This window comes from Astatotilapia calliptera, chromosome 2 (genome assembly GCF_900246225.1).
Source record: "Astatotilapia calliptera chromosome 2, fAstCal1.2, whole genome shotgun sequence".
NCBI lineage: Eukaryota > Metazoa > Chordata > Actinopteri > Cichliformes > Cichlidae > Astatotilapia > Astatotilapia calliptera.
Genome location: NC_039303.1, coordinates 19,201,752 through 19,225,861, shown reverse-complemented (window position 1 = coordinate 19,225,861; position 24,110 = coordinate 19,201,752). Strand labels below are relative to the sequence as shown.

At 40.4% G+C, this 24,110-nt stretch overlaps 1 protein-coding gene across 3 annotated transcripts; it reads right to left on the bottom strand.

Annotated features, from left to right (window-relative positions):
• Nucleotides 1-617: 617 nt before the first annotated feature.
• snx25 (sorting nexin 25) lies at nucleotides 618-23,562 on the bottom strand. 3 transcript variants are annotated; one of them, XM_026186224.1, is made up of 23 exons: nucleotides 23,273-23,561; nucleotides 22,277-22,948; nucleotides 21,451-21,535; nucleotides 18,969-19,034; nucleotides 18,294-18,510; nucleotides 17,490-17,662; nucleotides 12,217-12,403; nucleotides 11,715-11,785; nucleotides 10,489-10,679; nucleotides 8,562-8,693; nucleotides 7,450-7,599; nucleotides 7,182-7,307; nucleotides 6,934-7,095; nucleotides 6,528-6,659; nucleotides 4,905-5,045; nucleotides 4,332-4,445; nucleotides 3,971-4,048; nucleotides 2,532-2,615; nucleotides 2,327-2,441; nucleotides 2,151-2,217; nucleotides 1,788-1,969; nucleotides 1,568-1,668; nucleotides 618-1,476 (listed from the first exon to the last, which is right to left on the bottom strand). In XM_026186224.1, the coding sequence occupies exons 2-23, from the start codon at nucleotides 22,628-22,630 to the stop codon at nucleotides 1,411-1,413; spliced, it is 2,994 nt and encodes a 997-aa protein (XP_026042009.1). In that variant the 5' UTR covers nucleotides 22,631-22,948; nucleotides 23,273-23,561; the 3' UTR covers nucleotides 618-1,410. The 3 variants fall into 3 exon arrangements, with proteins under 3 accessions (XP_026042009.1, XP_026042019.1, XP_026042026.1); XM_026186234.1 differs by lacking the exon at nucleotides 18,969-19,034 and having other exon boundaries at nucleotides 23,273-23,560; XM_026186241.1 differs by lacking the exons at nucleotides 618-1,476; nucleotides 1,568-1,668; nucleotides 1,788-1,969; ... (1 more) ...; nucleotides 2,327-2,441; nucleotides 2,532-2,615 and adding an exon at nucleotides 2,655-2,835 and having other exon boundaries at nucleotides 23,273-23,562.
• Between the last annotated feature and the right edge of the window lie 548 nt (nucleotides 23,563-24,110).

Genomic DNA, 24,110 nt, shown 5'->3' with positions numbered 1-24,110 from the left:
GGTTGCCTAGCAACTATGATACTAACCGCTGGAAACGTTTCTTACAGCACTTTTTGACAGAAATGAAGAAAAAAATATTTTGTTCATTTGTTTGTTTCTACATGAGCTTTGATTTGATAAGTATCTGAGGCTGAGACCACGGGACTGTAAAAACGTGATTATTGGGCTTCATTTCTGTACTGAGCAGTCATTTTAAGATTAGCTAGTAAATAACAATTAGCTAATGTTGTTCATGAGACTAAAGTCATCTTACTTTGGTAATGTAAATATAATATGGCCAATATTAAAGTTATTATTATATTAACCATTATTAGTTATTACACCAGTGAACTTGAATTCACTGCTGTTGCAGTTATTTATATTTCCTATCACCTTAAATCTTCACTCAAAGTCAAGTATCTTTGACAGTGTATTATATATGAGAGACAAATATTGTTCTCTTAATATGTTGGCATTACTAAATGTAGCGCAATACTTGCATATCTCTGCTGTGACCTCTAAGCTCTTTCTAAACAAGCGACTACGTCATTGTGCTTCCCCCCCCCCCATACATACATACGTACATATACACACACACACACTTTTTTTTCCCCCCAAAGAAATGCAAAACTCACAACCGCTTTTTGTTTGCAATTTATTGCTTATATAAATGCTCTCTAAACAATTTTTGGTAAAAATAAAATCTATCAATAATAAATCATAAATAAAATCATCACAATGACTTTTACATTACATTGCACAATTATAAGCCTTATTACAAGAATCACAGAACAAGTGTTGCTCAGGTTGTGTGTAGAAGGAATGTTCAGAGGTATGTGGGCTGGGACTCACAGCGGTCGCCTCTAGAGGGCAACAGCGAGTCTGACTGTCTTTTTTTTGTCTTTAGTCAAGTCAGTCGATTATCTACTCTAAAAATTAAAGATGTACAAAGAAGTTGTCGACCAAACCACCATCATTTACATTTGAGTGAAACATTTCATTTCAGTCTGTTCTGGCACAGATGCTGAATGTCAGTGCTAGTGAAAGAATTATAATTATTTTTAAAAGAAAAACACAGATGTGAGTTGCTTAAGTCAAAAATACACTTTGTTCTTCTGTGATCAGTCTCATCAGACTGCAGTCTAGATAGGAAGAAGTCCCTGTGGTTTCTCCCTGTCCAAACGCAGGTTTAGAGATGCACCCTTCTGTCAGCAGCTTTGTCAGGAGAGTGTCAGGCCAACTTTTCACCGGTTCACAGCAAATTTCTTTGAACAGAGTCTTCGTGCATCTCAACTCTGACCAACGCAGCTTGCTTTCTGTCTGAGGATTCACCCAATGGCCCTCTCCCTGTTTGGCTTGGCAGTTTGTGATTGGTCAGCTACAGAAAGGCCTGAAAGACGAACCAGCCGATCCTCATTCTCATGCATGTGTTCAGATACTGTCCACCTCAGCCCTGAGCTCAGGACACAGCTCCTTTAGTAACATTTCCATCAATACCTAACAAACACAGGGAGACAGGGAAAAAATAAATGGCTAAGAAATCTTGTTTTAATGAAACGCTGATGTTGGAAATGTGTGTCACGCTTACATAGAGAAGGTGCTTATTGGCATTGGCCTCCTGCAGAGCACTGAAGATCTTGATGATGCCGTAGCGGGCATTCTGCTGGCCAACTAGATTTGTGAGTGCATCTGGTGGACGAGGAAAAGCATGCTGAATCAAGCACTTTATTCTTTATTTCTTTTACACTGCAAACATGTGCAATCATAATAAATGAAATAATAAGTCACGCCTGTGTGTGTGTTGCTACCTGGGATGTTGTCAAGTAGTTTCTGCTGAGCGCGCTCCTTGGTCTCAGTGCGTTCATAGTCCGTTCGAGCTTTGATATGTGGCGCCAGCTTGCCATCAGGCCAGAAGGTGTCCCTGAACACACTGATGTAGCACACCAACATCTGTTCACAGAAGATCCAGTTTACAGTGTCCCGGATCTGTCTGAAATACACAACAGAGGCCTGAAAACTTTCATCTCAGGAAAATGTACAATAGGTGTTACACTCTCTACCTTGCATAAGTTAACAAAGCCTCTGGATCTGGACTCGACAGATGAGATATTTTATTCTGGATCAACAATACTGCCAGACCACTGACTAAAAGAGTACTTGTTAGTACTTACTTGTTGATAGTTCGTCCAAATGTCACCTGGACTAGTGCAATTAAAGTCTTCCTCACCCACTTAAACACTGAGCAGGAAGACAGACAGAGAGGGAATGTATTCAGATAAACAGACTCTGAGGCAGTTAGAATTCACCAACACGAGCGTGTGTAACATCAAAACAGTGTCCTGCTCACTTCCTCTGAGTTCAAAGATCTCTCCTATGAGCATGAAGCAGGGTTCAGCCAGAGCATCTTTCCGCCCGTCTGTTTCATCGTAGTCTGACAAGTCACTGTCGTCATCGCCATCCTCCTATGAAGAAAATGTACAGCGCACATCATGCAAATGAGGATGCAGGACAGCATGGGAATGCTGCTTTACTCGTCGTGCATGAGTGTGTACCTCAGTATGGGAGAAAAAATCTCCAGGTAACCTCTCTAGGAAGGAGGCCAGTGAGAAAGAGGATTTCTTCTGAATAGACATCACCTTCAAACGTTATACAAGATATCATTACTATAAAATGGTCTGCATACAATGGACAAAATCATCCAGATAACACACCTATCAGGAAGGTCTGAAACATGAAAGGATCCCTGTGAATCCACAAACACGGCCCTGTAATCAGCATCTCCTCATTAATGGTGCCAGTGTCAAATGAGTAGTGACCCTCTTATGAAGCGGCTCTGCCAGTGTTGCTGCTCGAACACTGCACAAAGCCATAAATGTGCGTAAAAGAGCATCAATAAGCTGCTGGTAATTAGAGCAATAACCTTGTATTTAATGGCCCATATCTGATGTAAGTAATTGCCGCTCATTAAATTCACAGGGTCAAAATTTCAGATTAAAGTAACAAACACAACTCATGTCAGAGAACTTTAGCTGATTAACTAATACAGGAAACTAATGCTTCTTCTGGTTTGGGGTTTAAAATAGATTGAGTTTTAATGAAGTTAAATGGTTATTTAACTTTTAAAAGCATTAAAACAGGACAAAGTAGAGCTGGGCGATTTAAGATTTTTTCATATCACGATATGTTTTTTTTTTTTTTTTTTTTCATTTCAGGCGATAACGATATCTATCACGATATAAGCCAAATAACTATATTGCTCACAAGTAAAATGTGAAATAATCAGCAGCTTGTTTTTATTTAAATATTTATTTCCCATAATAAGTTCAACAGGGTAGGTTTAACTTTTCTATCGAGGAAAAGTTATTTCGCAATACATATCGTTATCGTTCTATCGCCCAGCTCTAGGACAAAGTGGTGGCTTTGAAAAGAAAGGAAATATGTGATACAATTTTGGTCATTTCACACTGTACACCCACACAGTGGATTTGGAATAAGGTGAGGACTTTAAGGTAAAAAAGAATGATAACAAAAACTGCTGTAACATTCATGAATTACTGCATTTTGTCACTGCACTTCCATTTAATAGACGCTAAATAAAATATACAATTGCAAGACAACAATTTCACGTCTGGGTGGGGCCTGTTTCTTCATTATTTTATGAAAAAATAAAAATTGAAATTTATAGCCTCAGACAGGAAAATCCAGCATCGCATGAGGTCTATGGGCTGCAAACCTCTGGTAGTCATTAAACGTGAAGAATTAAGAAAATAATTATTATATGTACAATCACTGATGAATCTGTAAAAATAGGGAAACTGTAACTCCTACAGAGCTGATCTAATATGTCAGTTAATCCCATTGAGTTAACTTTATTTGAAATAAAGTTATGTACAGGCAATACATTTAAAAAAAAAGAAATGTGCAAACACTTATGGAAATAAGCATATTATTCCCCGTTCTTTTTAAAATTGAAATATGAGAAATGGCTTACCTTCAGATGTTCTGGAGACGGGCTGAGGAAAGCATAGAGAGCCTCTGACTGGCACAACCGCTCATCTGTTAGGAGACGCTAACACACGACACACACACACACCTGACGTTATCATCAACAGCTGTGATCATAAGCAGAATAAGCTTTTGTGAGCACAGACTTTGTAAGGTTACAGACCTCGTTACAGTGTAATATTTAATTAAAAGAGCTCACACATTTCATAGACTGAAATAGGTTGTGATTCAGCACCCTGGTTTTTGTGTGTTATAATTAACAATGTAGAGATAAAGTGAAGCATTTATGATTGTATCACAGCAGGTGATAGAGATATAAAATATAGATGCAGCAGCTGCTTGTTTACCTGGAGAAAAGTGTTGAGTTGTGTTTTGCTTTTGTCCAAAAACTTCTGGTCAATAGATTTGAAGGGAAGTTTACTGAGTGATGGTAACTGGAGTTTCTTCAGTGATGGAAAACACTGAAGGAGAGACACATTAACAGGTGATGATTTTACACTAACAGGAGGCAAAAATATGTGTATTTTTGATTTCAACAGCTACTCTGTTTACTCTTGTTAGATTCAGAAATGCATTAACAACCATAAATTAGTCAATAGAGCAGACTGACTAAAAGCATGCAGCTCTCCAGATGTCACAGATATTAGATTTCATCTAAACCAATTTATCACTGTACAGTGACCACAGATGGTCACACAGAGGACTGGAAATGCTTCTAACAAACAGCAGTCTCTGCTTTCTGTGGCACATAGGCTGCAGTAAATCCATCATCACATTATTTTTTTTGTTGAGAGTCTTTCCATTTCAGTGCTACACAGTGAGCTGATGACCTTACTGGTTTATTGTGCAGGGGACATTAAGCATTTAAACAACAAGGCAGCAGCTGTTGATCCATGTGTGCAGGATTGGTGCCTTGTTACCTCTGTGAGTTTGCGGTGCAACATTTGGAATTCAGTGAGTTTCCTCTGGACGCTCCAGCGACTGTTGGCCGTTTCTTCTCCTTCCACCAGGCTAACACACACACTGTAACAAGCTACAGTCTCACCACCTTCCTCTGCAGCCTGAAATACACACAAACATACACAATAAACCACCACCTCTTTACTCTGGAGAGAGATTACTTGGGAATTTCCAAAAAAAAAAAAAAAAAAAAAAAAAAAAAAAAAACAACCCCAAAATGGACAGATGTAGTATCCATACAGGGCGTATCAAAAAGAATCTGATATCAAAAGGTGACACTTTTTTAAAATAAAGAATATACTTTAAAAAAGAAAAAAAGAATATAAAAACAATATTCCCAAGTGCTCAATGTGTCCCCCTCCAGCCACACAGCTTTAGTCCATACCACAGTCAAATCTGTCCCATACTTTTGAGTCAATGCAGCCACTGCTGTCGTTATGCTGCTCACAGATCCACTCTTTTTAACAATGCGCAATTAAGTCGTTATCGGTGAGTGGCCTTGAAATTAAGCTCTTTGAAATCAGAGGATTCTTTTTGACACAACCTGGATATTCTTTATTCAGGCACATTAATATATATGTGGTGGGGTGTGGCTCAGCTGCAGGGGAAGGGTGGAGCAGTGGAGTTCAGAGTGTACTGTCAGGGGAGGCTGACACACCTGACCCTGATCATCTAATCATGTCTCCCCTGTTAAAGATGTTGCCAGGACCGGAGGAGAGGGCGGTGTTGTGTGCTACAGGAGCAGGGCAGCCAGAAAGCTGCACATGTTGGGAAGTCCGTCAATAAAGGATGTGTTGAACTGCAACGCTGCTGTTGTCGGGTCCTTCATTGTCACAATATATTTTTATAATTTAGTATAAATTTACAAAGGATTTACACACGTAAGTACACGAAAGAACAAAATGAATGAAATGTGAATGACTAGGGTCAGATTTAATGTCAGCTGGAAAAACAATCGTTTAGCATTATAGAGATACTGTCAATATTCATTAACATAGGACAGTGTTAGGGCTGGCCTTAGTGCATGTTATGTGTAAGAGTTTTGAAGGACGAGACACTCAAGCAAACCTGCAGTGTCTTTGATTAACATCCAATGTTACAATGTTTAACACTAACTTTTCATTAAAAACATGCAGCCTGGTGAAAAACTAAAGAAAGAAAGAAAAATATGCTTCTACACACATCAAAGTAACAGTAATATTTTCACACACATACACGATCTGACTCTAAATGATGATTTCTGTTCTTCTATGAATTTAATGTGCACTGTTAGTAGATCAACCACAGAACTTTCCACTCCCACTGGGCCATTTCTGTGATTGCTGCATGAAGTTTAGTGAATCTAGTCCTGTATAGATAAAGAACAGAAATGTGCTTGATCTATACAAATGTATGTGTTGTCCAATCTATCTTCTATACTTAAGCATAAAGTATGCAGAGTATTAAATTATCTGTGCTGTGTGGCTCATTTGTTTCTTCTGTGCAAGAGCATAAAGGATGAAGGGCATGCTTGCAGACTGCTGTAAACTGTTTAGGTGAGTGCATCATTCGTTTCTACACTCAGGTTTGTTGTTTCCTTTTACCTCAGCTGTAGTTATCGTAGCCCTCCAATTCCCCAGGTTTTCACACCACCAGTCAGTCCTTGTGATGTGTTGCTGAAGTTCGCTGTGTTCTTTTTCCATGGCTCCTATTTCTTCTTTTAGTTTGCTTACTATCTGCAAAGCACACACCAGAGGCAGATAAGCACACGAGTTACAGTAAAATGACATTATGCTGAACCACAATGAATAAAAGTCTTTGCATTCAGAGGTGTTTTCAAAGCTCTACTTTAAAGTTGTCACATACTCTAGCAGGGACCACATCAGATAAATGGGAGTTTAACCCAATCAAACATCCTGCAATTGGTTCCACTTCATTCCAACATCCTGATACTCAATACTGAAGTGATCCAACAGACTGTATTTAGCACATTGACCTATATTTTGTTACCTTCTTGTCTGGTTTGGGTGCGTTCTGGATTGAGCCCAGGGCTTGTCGCTTGTACTCCAGTTTGTCATAGAGCTGGTGTAGTTTAGTAGCAGCATAGCTCGCCTGCTCATTGATTCCTTTACTGCCCTCGTCACACACCTCTCCTGTATCTAGACCCTGGCACTTCAGAGGATATAAAGAAAAACAAGTGTTAAACACATTCATTTAGTATTGTATGCATGTGTGTCGTTTGCGTATGAATGCCTCACCCCTTCTCCCTTTTCCTCTGGGCTACACCGCGATTGGCTGTGATGGTCGTCTCGTCTGATCAGCCTATCGTAGAGGTCGGACACCAGGAAGGAGGGGTAGTAACGCTCTCTCATTGTCTCAGCAACCTAAGGGATGTGTCAGTTTCCACTGTTACACACGCTTTTAATGATCGAAGTTCAACAGCTTTCTTTTGAGATTTTCAAGAAATCCACCGTCAGCTGCTGTAGCTACAGGTAGCTGCAGCTGGCTAAGCAGAGCAGCACATACCTGTTCTTGTAGTTTAACAAAGACTTGTGTTCCTCTGTTCCCCACCAAACTCTGCTGGATCTCTTTCAGAAGAAACTTCTCCACTGGAATGTCTCTGCTCTCCACAAAGAACTTCTGGTAAATTTCCCCAACAATTTGGGGCACCTCATTCTGTCAAACAAAAATTATTTTCTCACATACTTTTCTCACCGTTTTGAACATTTTTTGCTTCCCTTTTTTATACATACATACATACATACATACATACATACACATATATATTTTCACATTCACAAACTGTTACAATGGCTGATGCTCATGACCAAAGTTTTGAATAACAAATAATCTGAATAAAATTATCTTACTTCTTCACTCACCTTTCTTCCCCCCCACTCACTGTGTTTATACAGAGCTCTACATTTATCATTAGTTAGTGTTAGTGATCCAGAGACTAATACTAACTAACGTCCCGTCTTCCTCCCTTCACCCTCAACCGGTCAAGGCAGATGGCTGCCCATACCAGAGTCTGATTCTACCTGATTTCTTCCTGTTAAAAGGGAGTTTTTCCTTCCTACTATCGCCAACTGCTTGCTCATAGGGGGACATATGATCGTTGGGGTTTTCTCAACAGGCAAATGTGATTTGACACTATTTAAATAAAACTGAATTAATGTAATCTCTGTGAGCAAAAATCTCAAGTTTCTGTTTTTCTTATTTCTACCCTGAAGTCTTTGTGGTGCGAATGCAAGTGGACATCCTAAATTTGGTCACATCACTGGCTATAAAGGAGGTGAGTGAAAATAGTTTGCTTCAGACGGTAGATGAACTAACAAGCTGCACCAAAGCTTTTAATAAAACGAATAAAGTTTCTTTTAACTGTCAGTTACAGCCACACCAGCAGATTCCAAGTTTAAAGACATTAAAGCAAAAGACATTTGCTGACACTATGTGCAGTTATTTTCAAGTCTGATTTTGTGCACTGGACTCACAAAAAGCTTTATGCTACGTTTCTTTATACAAGACTGTTTAATAAAATTACATCAAGCACTCAAATTTTCTACTTTTGTGTACATCTCAGTATGAATGCCATCGCCTCGTCACACCTCGAGCTCTTGAATGTGTGCAGCCGTTACCTTGTTGGCAGTTTTCAGTGTTTCCACCAGTTCCCAGAAGCTTATCAGAGCTCTCTTATCTACTCTCTCCATGTAAACTCTGAAATGATCCCTGTAACTTGGATTACACAGGATGTCATCAAACTGGAGAATCTGCATAAGGGGAGAGAATTTTTAAAAAGAACCAAAGTAATTTCACACCTTACAGGAAATGAAGAGAGACCGCATTAGTTACATCAGCAGTCCCCAACCCCCGGGCCTCGGACCGGTACCGGTCCTTGAGTCGTTTGGTACCGGGCCGCGAGAGTTGAGGCTCAGGTGTGAAATGTATAGTTTTCAGGGTTTTTAATCGGTTTTCAGCATTATTTTGTTATCGTTTACTCTGTTTTCCTTGGTTTTCTCATGTGTTATGAATAAATTCTTTTATTCTGTACCGGTACTAGTTTTATTTTGTTGTATTTATTAGAGATGGCACGATACCACGATACCACTTTTTTCCGATACCGATATCATAAATTTGGATATCTGCCGATACCGATATGAATCCGATAGTGATTTTTAATCAACAAAACTGTTTTTTTAAATATCTTGCTGCATTTTGTATAAGTTCATACTCAAGTTTAAAACAACAACTACACTAAAGCTATTCTGTTATACCTGTATGCAAAAAAATTATTTCATAGTTCAGCAATACTGATCAATCTAATAAACTTAAACCTACACCATCCTCCCTATTCTGGTATTTGAATGAGTACTTAGCATAAATATTAAGCAACCTAACTAATAGGGTTCCAACTCCCAGCAACAACAAAAATAAATAAATTTAAAAAAAAAAAATAGGGAACCACCCCTCACGCTCCACCTCATGATGCTTAATCGACATAATCAACCTTAATTTGATGCAGTGTGAAAAAAAAATGCACAGAAATAAATTATTTTTCAAGAAATATTAAATAGATTCAACATCTTTCTTCAACAAAATTGCAGACTGCACAGATGGTACCTTCCCAAAGGAAAAAGTACTATAGCTTACTAGGGTATATATATTAGACTTAATAGTCACTATATACAGTAATTGACTTCTATTCATTTTACATCAAATTAAAACTTTGGGTGTCAGATAATTATTTATTAAAAGCTAGACATTTTAAATGAGAATAAGAAAGAAAAGTATGTCTTTGTGCCCCCTTTTCCCTGTTAATGCCCTATCGGCCCCCCTGGCTAAACTTTGCTAGATCCGCCCCTGCACAGTTACAGCCGTCAGCAACGTAGAAAAAGATCCTCGAGTAGAAAGTAATATTAAATACATTCTAACAACAGCTTATCAAGCTTAAACGTGCTGCTGTTGTTCAGCCGCTGGTTTCCTCTTTCTGGTGCAAAGTGGGCCAAAAACAAATAAGAGAGACGGACTTGCGACAGAAAAGCCGATCAGCTGATCATTAAGCAGTTTCATGATTGAAGTAGCAGCAAGAAGAGGCAGTCGCTCGTTAAGCTTAACGCAGGAATGCTTTACAAACATTCAGAGATGGACTTACACACTTGCTTTACTTCTCTCGGGATAACTTTGTCGGAGATGAAATGCCGGGTTGCTAGCGAAGCTCCAAATGCTATCCAGACCACCGACAGGTCCCGCATGCCACAGCCGCTCTATCACGTGATGCATACTGCTCCGACGTGCTAACGTTCTGAGGCGAGTTACGGTGTGTTGCAAGTTTTGTGAGGTGCTTTCGTGATATTTAATGGATCGGATTACATTTTTTATTTTTCTCCGATATCCGATCCAGTAATTTAGGTCAGTATCGGACCGATACGTAATATCGGATCGGTCCATCTCTAGTATTTATCCACGACACCTTAAAGGCCGGTCCATGAAAATATTGTCGGGAATAAACCGGTCCGTGGCGCAAAAAAGGTTGGGGACCGCTGAGTTACATGACATATTATTTACCTTCTGGCTTTGAGGCTCGTCGTTGTCATCGGCCCCTCCTTCCTCACTATTCTCATAGTTTGGCCCTCCAAGGAGGCGGATCCTTTTTTCACATTGTTTCTTAGCAACAGTCAGCTGATTGATATATCTTTTCATATCTCTGGCTCTCAGCAGGTCGGCCTTCATGGCTGCTGACTCTTTACCTTTTTTCTCTAAGGGAGAGGGAAAGTCTGTCTGAGCAAGTTCTGGCCACATAATAACACAAAGGCGCACAATCACCTGGTGTGGAGCCACTGAACTATCGGGATAAAGCTGATACATACCGATGGCCTGATTCTATGAAAATGTGCTTCAAGCTAAGCACACCAGCAAGTGAACTTTATTGGTCATTGATTTTCAGATACAGCATGTGAATGCACTTGCAGTTTCTACAGCCGACTGGCCTTTAAATGTACTCATGAATTCATTCACTGCTGAACAGGGACTGTGTGTTTCAACAGCAAATAGCCTGTGCAAACAGAAACCAGTACTGGGTCTCCAAAATCCCCAAAAGCAAATTGAAAAAGTGCTGGTCTATACTGTGTAGTCCAGCAGGATCACACAGTATAGATAGTATAGCGTTTAAAAGTGCACATGGAGACAGTTTATGGACCATTTCCCCCCCTCAATAATGAGAATAAAAATTAGGCTCTGCACTGCAGGGCAGTTCAAATCCACTCATTCCCTTGTTTTGTTTGTAAATCTGTATCAGCTGGTGCTGTGTGTCCATCCGTTTCAAACTTTTACATACAATACTTACCTTCAGACCCAACCACCTGCAACACTAATGATGGGACTCAGTGGTTGGGTCTGAAGGTAAGTATTGTATGTAAAAGTTTGAAACTGACGGGAATCAGCCTTTGCTGCAATACATTTACGACTAAAGTCACTCTGGTAATGTCATTATAACCACGCTCACACAGCTGTCCTGAAACTTCGCTTTCATTGTCACTTCCTGATCCTTAAAAGTCTTTGACACGAGGCTGAACTCAGGCATATTGCAAGTGTCTGACAGATAAATGTTCACATCACTTCTCTTCAAATTGTTGCAAAACAAGCAGAATTGTGACTGTACTCTTATTGTTTACTTCTATGAATGAATGCCTATATTGCATACCTGGCTAGCTTTTTAGGGGCAGTGAACGTGAACTGAAACGCTGCCATACTTTTGAGGTTTTAAATGCAGGAAACTGTAGTGTTGTCTGTACCTTTCTGCTTCTTGAGCTGAGGCAGGCTGCTGATGGTGGTGGCATGAATAATCTCTACCACGATCTGATACCTACAAAGGAGGAAAGACGGGAGACAAATACAATTATTAGATGAATTACGTCACAGAAAGATGGAAATATAGTATGGAAAGTGACGAGGCCAAAATAAATCAAAACAAACAAAAAGAAGAAACATTTCAAAAAGAAGCCAGTACTGAGCCACCATTTCTCAAACTAACGAGACAATATAGCAGTATCATGTCTACCCCGCATTTAGATCAAGTATATTGCTGCAGAGACATTGTCTGTTCCCATGGTAACCCCTGAGCAGCAAACATGTTGGTGGCTAAGACTGCCTGGTTAACATGTTTGTCATTATGTATATAAGGACACACGTGGTTTGTTTAATTTGACTCTATGTAGGTACAGGATAGTCTACTTAAATGAGGTAATGTAGGCATCTACTGTGTGTGTGCCTGTGTGCACGTTGTCACTGTCATGCCTGAGTTGCTTGAGGAAATTGACATCAGTAGAAGTTGATATCAGTTTGATAAAGTCTTCATAGGAGGCAGCGTAGGTGTAGGCTTTCTTCTGCTGCTCAGCCTGCTGCTCCCTCTTTTCCAGCTGAGACAACAACATCCTGTTTATGGAATCTGGATCGCTGAGTACCTCTACCAACGGCTTCAGGACTGGAGAACACACACACACACAAAGATAAAAATACGTTGATGTAAAAAGGACGGACAAATGCTCTTGATGAAGTTAGAACCACAGATTTCTGTGACGCATAATAAAATGAGACACTGATCTTAAAAATAAAAAAAAAATTAAAAAAATTAAAAAAAATCCTAGGTGTGGGAAATTGAGGAATGCAGTTCTAGAAACAGAGCAGCAGCTAGACATCAAGATATCACACATTTTCTTAATACTATCGTTTCATCGTTCCTTCTCACAGTAGGAACACAACAACAGCTGCATTCAAAACAACACTGACAACACACCTGCTCAAGAGGAAAGGATGACCACAGAGTTTGTAAGATTCCAGTTTTTCTCAGTTGAATTCCAACTTTTTTTGAAGTTTTCTGGTTTTTCATCAGGTAAATTTTCCAGAACAGCTCAAACATGCAGCAAAACATTACAGATAAATAACAAAAGTCCATTGATTCGTGTGTCGGGCCAGCAAAATTGAACATTTGTTTCATTTCACACCATGTAAACCAACATGTACTCTGGAAACAAGAGCCAAGTGCAGAAGTAACAGTGTGACGCTCTGCTGCAATGCAGGAGAAGAAGAAAAAGTGTTCTGTATCTTCCTGCATTCTTTTTTCCTCTCCTTGCTTCACTGCCACACTTCCCTTGTGAGTCAGTGCTGTTACAACAGCTAAGAGTACATTTTGCAATGCTCAATAATTAGATGACAATTAAATTATTTATAACATGCAGTAATGTCCAAAGACTGGGCCACTCGTCATTTGTTATATTTTGTTACAACCCTAACAGGTGTTGTTAGTGGGTGTGTTCTGCTTTCCTTCTCCCCTGCCTGCAGCTGCCACACATTTTCCTGTGAGGAGCCACCAGTGTGGAGCATGCTCTGCTCACCAATCATCATCCAACACTATAAAAAGATCTGGTGTGGAGTTGCTCGGACTCAGTGTGTGCCAGCCTGAGAGTGATGAGCTGTAGTGAAGTGCTTTGCCTGAGTTTGGACTGAAATTAATGGTGGAGCTACTAGTGAGCAGCAAAGCCTTTTCCTTTGGCTATTTAATAATCTCTCTGAGTTGAATCCTTTGTAAGAAAATTATTATTTTCACTATTGTTACTCCCCTCATCCCTTGGTCTTTATTCAAGGTACAAAGACTGGAAGGAATATGAGTCCAGTCTTTGTCCAGAGGAATGTTTTTGTTTGTTGAGCCACACTGACCTATGAGTCATTCATTCAAAAAAAAAAAAAAAAGCAAGCATCTAATTCAAGAAAAGAAGCAATGCTGTCTCCAAACATACCAGGAAACTTAGCAAAGAGACAGTTTATATTGTATTTTTAGGCGCTTTGTTGCTAAAAGCCTGTCACAATAATATTTGTTCCAATTTCTTTATTCAAATCTAGTAAAAATCCCAACGGCAGGACACTTTGACAGGCAGAAAATGCACCAACAAGGTGATCTTGTCATATCTTGACAAAGTTTACATCTACATGGTTTAAAAAAAAAAAAAAAAAAAAAGGTAAAAGAAAATGAGGAAACTGGCAAAGTAGAGGACAAAAGAAGAAGTGACAGGCATAAAAAGCAATCTACAGCAGATGGAGAGTAAGTGAAAGTCATGTAATAGGCAAAAACCAACAAAGACGTGACACAGGACCTGAGAAATCCGTCTGACCCTGCAGCTGATCTAAATACTGTTTGTTCAAACGTCACCAGAAATGGGATAAAAGGTGGAGATATGTCCAAAAGGGGGGAAAAAAAAAAAAAAAAGGGGGGGGAACACACTGGAACACACACTGGCCTCCCAGCGCGCAGACCTCAACATTACTGAGGCAGTGTGAGTTCATCGACACAGAAACAAACAAAAGACAGCCAACACCCAAAGAAGACCTGAAATGAACTATACCAGACTGTGCTGAAGAATAAAGGTGGTCATACAAATATTGACTTTAAAGCTAGTGAGAATTGTACAGACACTGTTTTTGCCTTATATTATTGTATTGACATGTATGCTTGGCTATGATTCAATAAATCGCTGCACCCGTTTCTTATTTTCCTAGCAAAATCAAAAGAAATTAAAGAACTCAAGAGTTCTACATAGTATTGTATATTAAAGAGTAAAACTATTCAGCAGAATTGTATATTTATTCTTTGTTTATCAAACACACCTGAAGAGCTGCGAGTGTTATGCATCTATGTCAACAACACCTCAGTGTTACATCTCTTTCACTGAGCAGGTGCAACTATTAAACAACTAGAGGAAAGGAGACACCATTTGTGTTTTTAATTACAACTGTGCTTATCATGAATTGTGTCCTAATGTGTTGAGTAAAGTTTAATTCTATTTAAATGAAATTCATTCACAGCGTATGTTTAATTCCCCAATTATGGGAGTGTGACACTGACAAACGGAGTCCACCAAGAGGATGGTGCACATTTCATCACCATGTCTGCACTGTGGAGCTGATTCAACTACCGTATTTCCCGGACTACAAAGTAGAGATGGACCGATCCGATATTACGTATCGGTATCGGTCCGATACTGACCTAAATGACTGGATCGGATATCGGAGAAAAATAAAAAATGTAATCCGATCCATTAAATATCACGAAAGCACCTCACAAAACTTGCAACACGCCGTAACTCACCTCAGAACGTTAGCAGTCGGAGCAGTATGCATCACGTGATAGAGCGGCTGTGGCATGCGGGACCTGTCGGTGGTCTGGATAGCATGTGGAGCTTCGCTAGCAACCCGGCATTTCATCTCCGACAAAGTTATCCCCGAGAGAAGTAAAGCAAGTGTGTAAGTCCATCTCTGAATGTTTGTAAAGCATTCCCACGTTAAGCTTAACAAGCGACTGCCTCTCGCTCTCCGGCTGCTACTTCAATCGTGAAACTGCTTAAATGATCAGCTGATCGGCTTTTCTGTCGCGAGTCCGTGTCTCTAGTTTGCTTTTGGCCCACTTTGCACCAGAAAGAGGAAACCAGCGGCTGAACAACAGCAGAACGTTTAAGCTTGATAAGCTGTTGTTAGAATTTATTTAATATTACTTTCTACACCAGGATCTTTTTTTATGTAGCTGACGCTGGTAACTGTGCAGGGGCGGATCTAGCAAAGTTTAGCCAGGGGGGCCGATAGGGCATGAACAGGGAAAAGGGGGCACAAAGACATACTTTTCTTTCTTATTCTCATTTAAAATGTCGAGCTTTTAATAAATAATTATCTGACACCCAAAGTTTTAATTTGATGTAAAATGAATAGAAGTCAATTACTGTATATAGTGACTATTAAGTCTAATATATACCCTAGTAAGCTATAGTACTTTTTACTTTGGGAAGGTACCATCTGTGCAGTCTGCAATTTTGTTGAAGAAAGATGTTGAATCTATTTAATATTTCTTGAAAAATAATTGATTTCTGTGCATTTTTTTTCACACTGCATCAAATTAAGGTTGATTACGTCGATTAAGCATCATGAGGTGGCGCGTGAGGGGTGGTTCCTTATTTTTTATTTATTTCTTTTTGTTGTTGCTGGGAGTTGGAACCCTATTAGTTAGGTTGCTTAATATTTACGCTAAGTACTCTTTAAAATACCAGAATAGGGAGGATGGTGTAGGTCTAAGTTTATTAGATTGATCAGTATTGCTGAACTATGAAATATTTTTTTTGTATACAGGTATAACAGAATAGCTTTAGTGTAGTTGTTGTTTTAAACTTGAGTATGAACTTGCAGACTTGCAAAATGCAGCAAGATATTTTAAAAAACAGTTTTGTTGATTAAAAAACACTATATCGGATTCATATCGGTATCGGCAGATATCCAAATTTATGATATCGGTATCGGTATCGGACATAAAAAAGTGGTATCGTGCCATCTCTACTACAAAGCGCACCTGAATATTAGCCGCACAAGCTAAAATCAGGGGAAAATCCTGTTTTGTACATACATTAGCCGCACCTGACCAAAAGCCGCAGGTGTTTCAATGTTGACTTATCATATGTAAGAGAATATGCACAAAGCGAATTGTCAGGAAAGAGATGGCTGTTTGGAGACACACCTCTTTTATTAATATTTTGAAAAACAAGTTATGGGTACATATTTGCACATGTGCTGTGCTTCATAAATGAGTAACAAATGTAGTACATAACAGTAACCTACAGCACACCAGAAAAATAGATTCGGACTACCTTTTAGGCTCAGGTGCAGTGACACGGCTTTAACAAGAAGAAAAGCCAGTCATTCACCACCATCTTTCTCATCTTCCTGCGCACTAAAACCACCAAAGTCCTCTTCTCCAGTGTCGGAAACGAACAGGTTCAGGATGGCTTCGTCATCCACTCTCAGCTTCTTTCCTTCGTTGTCACTTTCAAAACCAAACAAATCCTCATTGTCAGTGTCAGAGTCGAACACCCTCTGAAGGGCCGTGGCGGTGTCCTCCTCTTCATCATGCAGCAGTCCAGCCCTTCGAAATCCGTTGGTGATCGTGGATGTTTTCACACTTTTCCACGCTGTCAGAATCCACCGGTGGAGTTGAGCATAACTTGCTTTTCGCAAGTTTATCGCCGCTCGTCATCCACGCCTCCCACTGAACGCGTAGCGCTACTTTGAAGTTTGTTTTTCGCGCTACTTCGTACGGCACTATGTTGCCTGGAGGATGGACATGTGACCAACATACCACTCTTGAACCCCGATCCTTCCGCCAGGCAACGTAGTGCCGTACAACAGCGGAACAAACAAAACAAATCCTCTTACGATATCACAAAAATCATGGACAATCTATAGAAAAGCCGCACCTGACTAAAAGCCGCAGGGTTCAAAGCTGGTGCAAAAAGTAGCGGCTTATAGCCCGACAATTACGGTACTCTTGTGTTTAATGACTTGGAGTAGAGCCAAAATAAAGATATAAACATTCAACGACTGCTACTTGTAATAACAATCCATAAGACAAAAAAGCAATGACTTATAAACAGTACATTAAAACAGAACATATTATTCTTTGACAACAATAATGCATGTATGTGACAATGACCAATTAGAATCAGAATTCTTTATTAATCCCCAAGGAAGTTATGTACCTTTATTAGTGATGACTTCAGTGAGACAGCAGCGTAGTGTGTGCGACTTGGCATCCTTTTGTGGCAGCAGACATAGCAGTAGTATTCTGGCTACACAGCGGAGGAAGGCCAGCTCCGATTCCGGACTGACCAAACAGGGATGGAGAGGAAACGGCCGAGCCACTTCCTCTGGTCTGGGGAGACACACAGACACACACACACACACACACACACACCTTAGATGTCCGATTATATTACGTGAGCTAAAGCTTCGCTCCCTCTGTTATTCATACTTCAGCTGTGTTGTAGCTCGCTGTTTTTGCTTCTAAAGACATGCTGCTGCTGCTACATTGTTCCCAAGCAATTGGAAATTAGGCAGACCAGACATCACAGCAGTGCAATCAAATCATAAGTCTCGTCTGACTGGCCAAGATAATAAAACCAGATGATGTGTGAATCATCGCTCTGTCTGTTCTTTTTCCTGCACACACATGTGTGATAGTGTACCTGGCACACACTGAAGGGGGATTTTAATGCGGTTACGCTGGACCAAATTGCAGTAATTTCACACCATCTGTGTACATAAAATTATGGTACTAGGTATGGACACTGGTGGGAAGAGAAATCTTTTTCAGTAACAAATCAAAGATGGAACATATTTCCTGATAAACAACTGTGAGTCATACCTGTGCAAAGAAAGCTGTTAGAGGCTCAGTGACTCTGACAGTAACAACACATTATTTCACTAGCTTTCCCATCCTTGATTTGCAGGTGATGAATATTGTGGGAGAACTTCATACAATTAAAGAGTGTGTGTTAGTGCACCTTGCAGATGCAGCTTTGAGGTCGGTGAAGTGTGTGTGTAGAATCCGGATGCTGTCATAACACACTACGTTGACGAGGTCGATCTCAGCAAGCCTGGATCTCAACTGCCCGATCATCTGCCACCAGTCCTCTGACAGCATGGAGTACAACTGGCCTTCATCATGACTCAGAGGAATGTACCAGGATAGGATATAGTCTCTGTAGGCATAGTCAAACACTGCGGAGACAGCAAAAGAAAATCTAAATCCAGTTTTTGTTAGAATAGACAAACAGCTGCAGTCAGTACTCTTCTGACAGTAACACCAAATGGCTTTTTTACATTTCAAACTTTTGATGCACAAAAAAAACAAAACAAAACACAAACCCTGTATAAACTCTGTTTTCAATGAGCCACTGAAGACCACAACGGGTGCATCGAGTTTCATTTCCCCAAAGCCCAGGTGCAGCTTATGAAAGCTGGAGGGTGGTTCACGCTTTCCATCATCTACTTTCTGTGCCCGCTTTTCTGTAAACGGTCCCCAGCCCTCCCCCCCGAGAGCTTATCCCAGCATTCATTCTGTGAGGGGAAAGCTGTAACTGGAAACTGGACAGCTCACCACCTCATCACAGAGCTGACCCTTAGATGCACAAAAACAAAAACAAACAAACAAAACACTGGCAATCCCTCACACTCACTTTCAAATGATGTAACTACAGGAAGAATATAGGAGGAGACACCTACTACAGCACCTGGAAAAAAAACTGACAGAAATATATAAATAACACACCCAGACTCCACACAGACGGCTGCAACTGGAAGGTTAATTTTAACCCTGGGAACACCATAGCTTAACAGTGAGCGCTCTGCTTTAACTAGCTGCTGAAAAACAGATTTTACTGGTCAAATCTTTAACTTACAAACTGCACAAAGAGCAAAATCACAGGGGAAAAAAAAAAAAAAAAAAAAAAAATCAGATGCAATCCAAATATGAGCAGCTCGTCCAGTATTCTAAACAGTACAACATATACGTAAAAAATGAATTCAACTGTAAAAATTAAATTAATATTATCACTTGAATAACTGCATACTGATCGAGTTATGCTTTGAAGTACAGTGTGGCACTTCCCCTTCTCTGTGAAATTCAGTTTTAATGTGTGAACCAAACCAATTGTTCTGTTGTGATCTTTTAACTAAATGCAGAATCTGTCTTTGAAGTGTATGCAGTGATCCAAGCGAACCCTCTGTAGATTATATACAGCACATTATCAACATGTACTGTATGTTGCAGAACAGGAGGAGAAGCACCCTAATACTCACAACGGACGTGACCAGCATTCACTCTTGTAAGGAATGACTGTAAAGCACATACTTTGTCACCTTCTTGGGGTTTTTCCCTTTAACCAGAGACATGCAAGTTAAGCGACCATACAACCTCTATGTGTGCCTTTAGACACTGGAACTGACCAGGATCAGTGCTTTAGAAACAGATGAAGAGGGGGGATGAATGGTTAGAGAGGTTAGCACTCTAATAACAGATAAAGACCAATCTTGCACAATTGGATTTGCTCCATTTCTCAGTTTCCACTTCAAACAACATTATGCTCTCATACTACTTCTTCATCTTTTTAAAAAAAAATGAATAAAATAAATGAGACACAGTTCAGAAGGTATTTTGTGCTGAGCACTCACAGTAAGCTCCTCTGGAAAGGTTCTAACTAGAATGCAAGTATTCTGCTTGCTTTAAATGCATAACTCTAAAGAATCCCACAAAACACATCAAGGTATATCAAGGCATCAGTTCACTGACACAGCCCGTCTTGATTATAAAGCTAATAATGTCATAAACTTGTATCACACTGCAATCAAAAGACCATTTTTTAAAAACACACAGATGGATGTGCAAACACACACCCTCAGTGTAAATCCTGGAGCCATCTGTTACTTGGCAGGCACATGCACTGATCTACTGAGCGTGCATGGGTGTGCAAGTGTCTGTTTGCGGCTCCCAGTGTGTACGTGTCTTTAACCTTCTACTGGTTTAATGTGTGGGAGAGATGGGTGACAGGTCGTGGTGAATGACAGAAGCAGAGCTCCATCAGTCAGCAATTTTGTCAAAAACAGAAGTTGAAACTTTTTCCATCAGTCAGTCATTTCAGGAAAGGTCTCCTAATACTACTGAGAGTGAAAAACAGATTTTAATGCTGTGTAAGCTTCAAGTTTTCAATATGAAAAAAAGCAAAGTTTTTTTTTTCAAAACAGAGCCAGCCACAATAAGAATCAACATGACTATCCTTTTGAATCACCACTGTCGAAGTGCAGTATTATACAATGTATTGTAATGCCACCAAAATATGTCTAATTCGATGACTGGAGAGAAGGCAGTGTTGATGCTGTAAAGTACTACATTTTAAAAATTTTACGTTTTCCCAGCTCTCAACTCTGAATAACACCAGTGAGAATGGATGTCCTTATTACAGTCATCTCAAAGTTAAGACCACAGCTGCTGTTCATGTATTTTGTTTGAGAGTGGCAGCCAATCAGGAGCATTAATGGACAGGAAAGGGAGCTGAAACATTTTGTTTCAGACAGTGTTATGAACTGAGAGGCTAGACCGAGGCCCAATGTAAGATAAGCTACTACGGTAGAGTCCACAAACAAAACAAAACAAAACATAATGCAGAGCTTGAAAAGAGCATAAATGCTAAAGGAAAAGTCTTTTTATGGAATTTTGAACTTTTTATACGTGGAATTCAAACACTGAAATAACTGAAACTGAAATTTTGAGGAAGACACATTCATGTTTGCTTCTGAAGTTTTTTTTTGTTTTGTTTTGTTTTTTTTGCTTCTGAAGTCCTTCAAAAAAGTAGCATGAATAATCAATGAAAATCTCACTCTTCTGCAATCGCCAATTTAAAGCCTTTCAAAAAATGACCACACTTGACTCTCAAGTGATCTCAGACGTCTGACTGTCATATGATCCAATTTCAGAATCCTGATTCGCTCACACATTTTACTCTATAAAGACAGGATGCCACAAAAATGGCAGAAACAGAAGAAGCAATTGGGGTTTTTTTAAGTTCTTTTTAACATCATCTGCTAGAATATCAAAATCTCCTCACACATCAATAGCTCCTCATGCATTCACATAAATGTGCCATAAAACAGGTGACTAATTACCTTCCTTCAGGGTTTTGTCCACATTGTGCGACACCACCACCCTCCTGCTCTGGCTTGACTCCTGAACTGGCACCAAAAAACGAACCTGAAAAGTAGCCAAACAGGCAATTCCAGTTAAGGAACAACATAAAAACAGGAAATACAAGGAGAGAAGAGAGCTAGGACTTAGAACTGTGTGTCCAGAAGGCCTAAAATCATGACAAATGAAGCAGCCTAAATTGGTCACAGCTCGTGCAACATGTCACTCAGACTAATGTTTGTGACAATACTCATCAACTGTCAACATCAATAAGTCATAAGCGCCACAAAACATCAAACATCACAGATGAAAGGCAGCCGCTGGGCTGAGGGATGCCACCAACCGGCTGCAAACACCCAAAGGCTTTCCTTAAAGAATAAATTACCATTTGTTGTGTGTATGCATGTGCTCAGTGTTGCGAATCAGGCTAAATCCAGAAGAATGACTGTACCTCTTCTATTATAGAACACAGCAAGGATAAAAGAGTCGGGAGACATCATCAGAGAGACAGATTGGGTACAAATGCTGAGGTGGAAGGAAATTAATTGGGGCAGGAAACAAGGGGGTGGAATGGTTGAGAAGGCCAAATCAGGAGGCAAAATGTAAAACATCAGATGCTCAACAGATCTAGTTTGTCAATAACGCAGAGTGTGCAAAAAGCCCTTAGATATAAGTCTGCATGTCAGCAGTAAACAATGTTTTCTGATGAGACACAGTGTGATCCTAATGAGATGTCGCACAGAGCTACAGTTTGCGTTCCTGGAGGTGTGCTGCATGTCCCTTAATGAATTTAAGGGGTCTTCTTACCATGAGCTTGTTGAAGAACTCCAGCCATTCAGAAGGCTGCCTCCTGCTCCGGTTAAAGCAGCTGACTTTGAGAGGACTCTTCCTGACCAGCAGGGCAAAGCTCCCAGCCAGGAAACACAGGAGGGCGAATGACACATAGATGAAGAGCTTTAAGAAGAACGAGGTGAGAGACAGGCCTCCCCATGCCAGCTGAAATACTACTGCTGCCACCACGCCCAGGCAGAAGGCTGGGACGAACCGGAAAGATGAGCCGATTGAGGAGGTAGAAGCTGCGGACATGGGCCCCTCTTCCTCTCCCCCAGTATTGCTTCTCCCTCCAGCCGGTGATGTAGTGGTACTCGAGGGGGTGGGCATACTGCGACCCCACCATCCATATATGTGTCACTGCTAGTTATGCTGAAACCTCGCTCCGCTGGTTTGCACGCCAAGTCCCAGCGAGAGGTATACTGTGTACACTCGTGTATACCCTCGCCTACAAAACTGTCTCCAAAAAGAGGCATCCCCGCTCTGACATCTCCTCACCAGACACACGCCGCTATGTTCCCCCACGCTCCTAGCGTCGGCCCGCCTGGCAGCAACAATCACGGACCCCCGAGAGCTTTCTCAGCCACAACACGGCGCTCCAGACAACAAAAGAGGGCACCGGGCTTCTCCTGGGAAAGGCGTCAGGAGCTATCAGAAAGCAGAGACAGGGAGAGAGCAGGGAGTAAATGGATGGAGAAACAACCACCGTCACCTTGGAGACACTTTCGGTGGAAGGGTAGCTCACCGACTGTCGTTTACAATCTAAGCTAGCAAGAAGCTACGCTAGAAAGCCAGCATAAGTTGCCGTTACCTGCTTCAAAACGAGGAAGAAAAAAATTTATAAAATACAAGGAAGAGTCGAGCAACCTCGAACTTCTGTGTTCTTTGGCTGCCAAGCTAACTGCAACAGGCGGCTAACTAGCTCGCGTGCTAATTAAGCAATTTAACTTCAGCTAACGTTAGCTTACTCACCTATCGTTAAAAATTGGGGTGGACGATAACAACGCTACATTCCCGCTTTTCTCTCCGTAAAAGAATGTTCCACGGGCCGTTTAGTAATGTATTAAAGGTGCCATAAACGCAGCGAGAAAAAATGTCTCCAGTTCAAAAGCCCCTGAAAGATAAAAAAAAAAAAAACAAGTACTGTGTTGTTTTACTTGAGCTCCAGCTGACTGACAATCTCTCTAAACGTGAAAGGGTGTTAGCCAATCAGCGCCGGCATTAACCACCGACGGCGCGTCTGTTTTAACTCTGGAGATGGTGTGATTGGACGGGGCTTTCGCTTGAACCTATCTGTAGCAGGGAAAGCACCGCCCATCGGGCAAGTTGGTTATGCTAATTAAGCACACCGCCAGATACAGGATAATAGTTGGCTTATGATTGCGTAGATTTTTTTAATTTTACAGATACTGGCTTAAACAAAGGCGATACTGTGTATTTACACAATGATAATTTAGATTTCACACATATTTATTTTGCATTCCGATTTCCTGTTGCCCTCATCCCTACTTTCTATAATGATAATCACAGGCTTGCATTTTCTCATAATTGACGCACTAGTAATGATTGGCATAAATTTGTAGTTAGGCCATTATTAACTCCAAAAGGCTTTATAAAAATAAAATAAGCCATCCTCCTTTGAAAAATCCAGCGATCCAGTGATAATACACAGTTGTCAGTTCATGGATTCATTGTCAGTCAAGTAAACTGGGTGGCTTTCTTTTATTGTCAGTATCCTTCTTCAGATTACATATAAGCCTTGCTGTTTGGTCGATGGCGTTCAGTCCAACCTGACCTAGACGAAAAATTA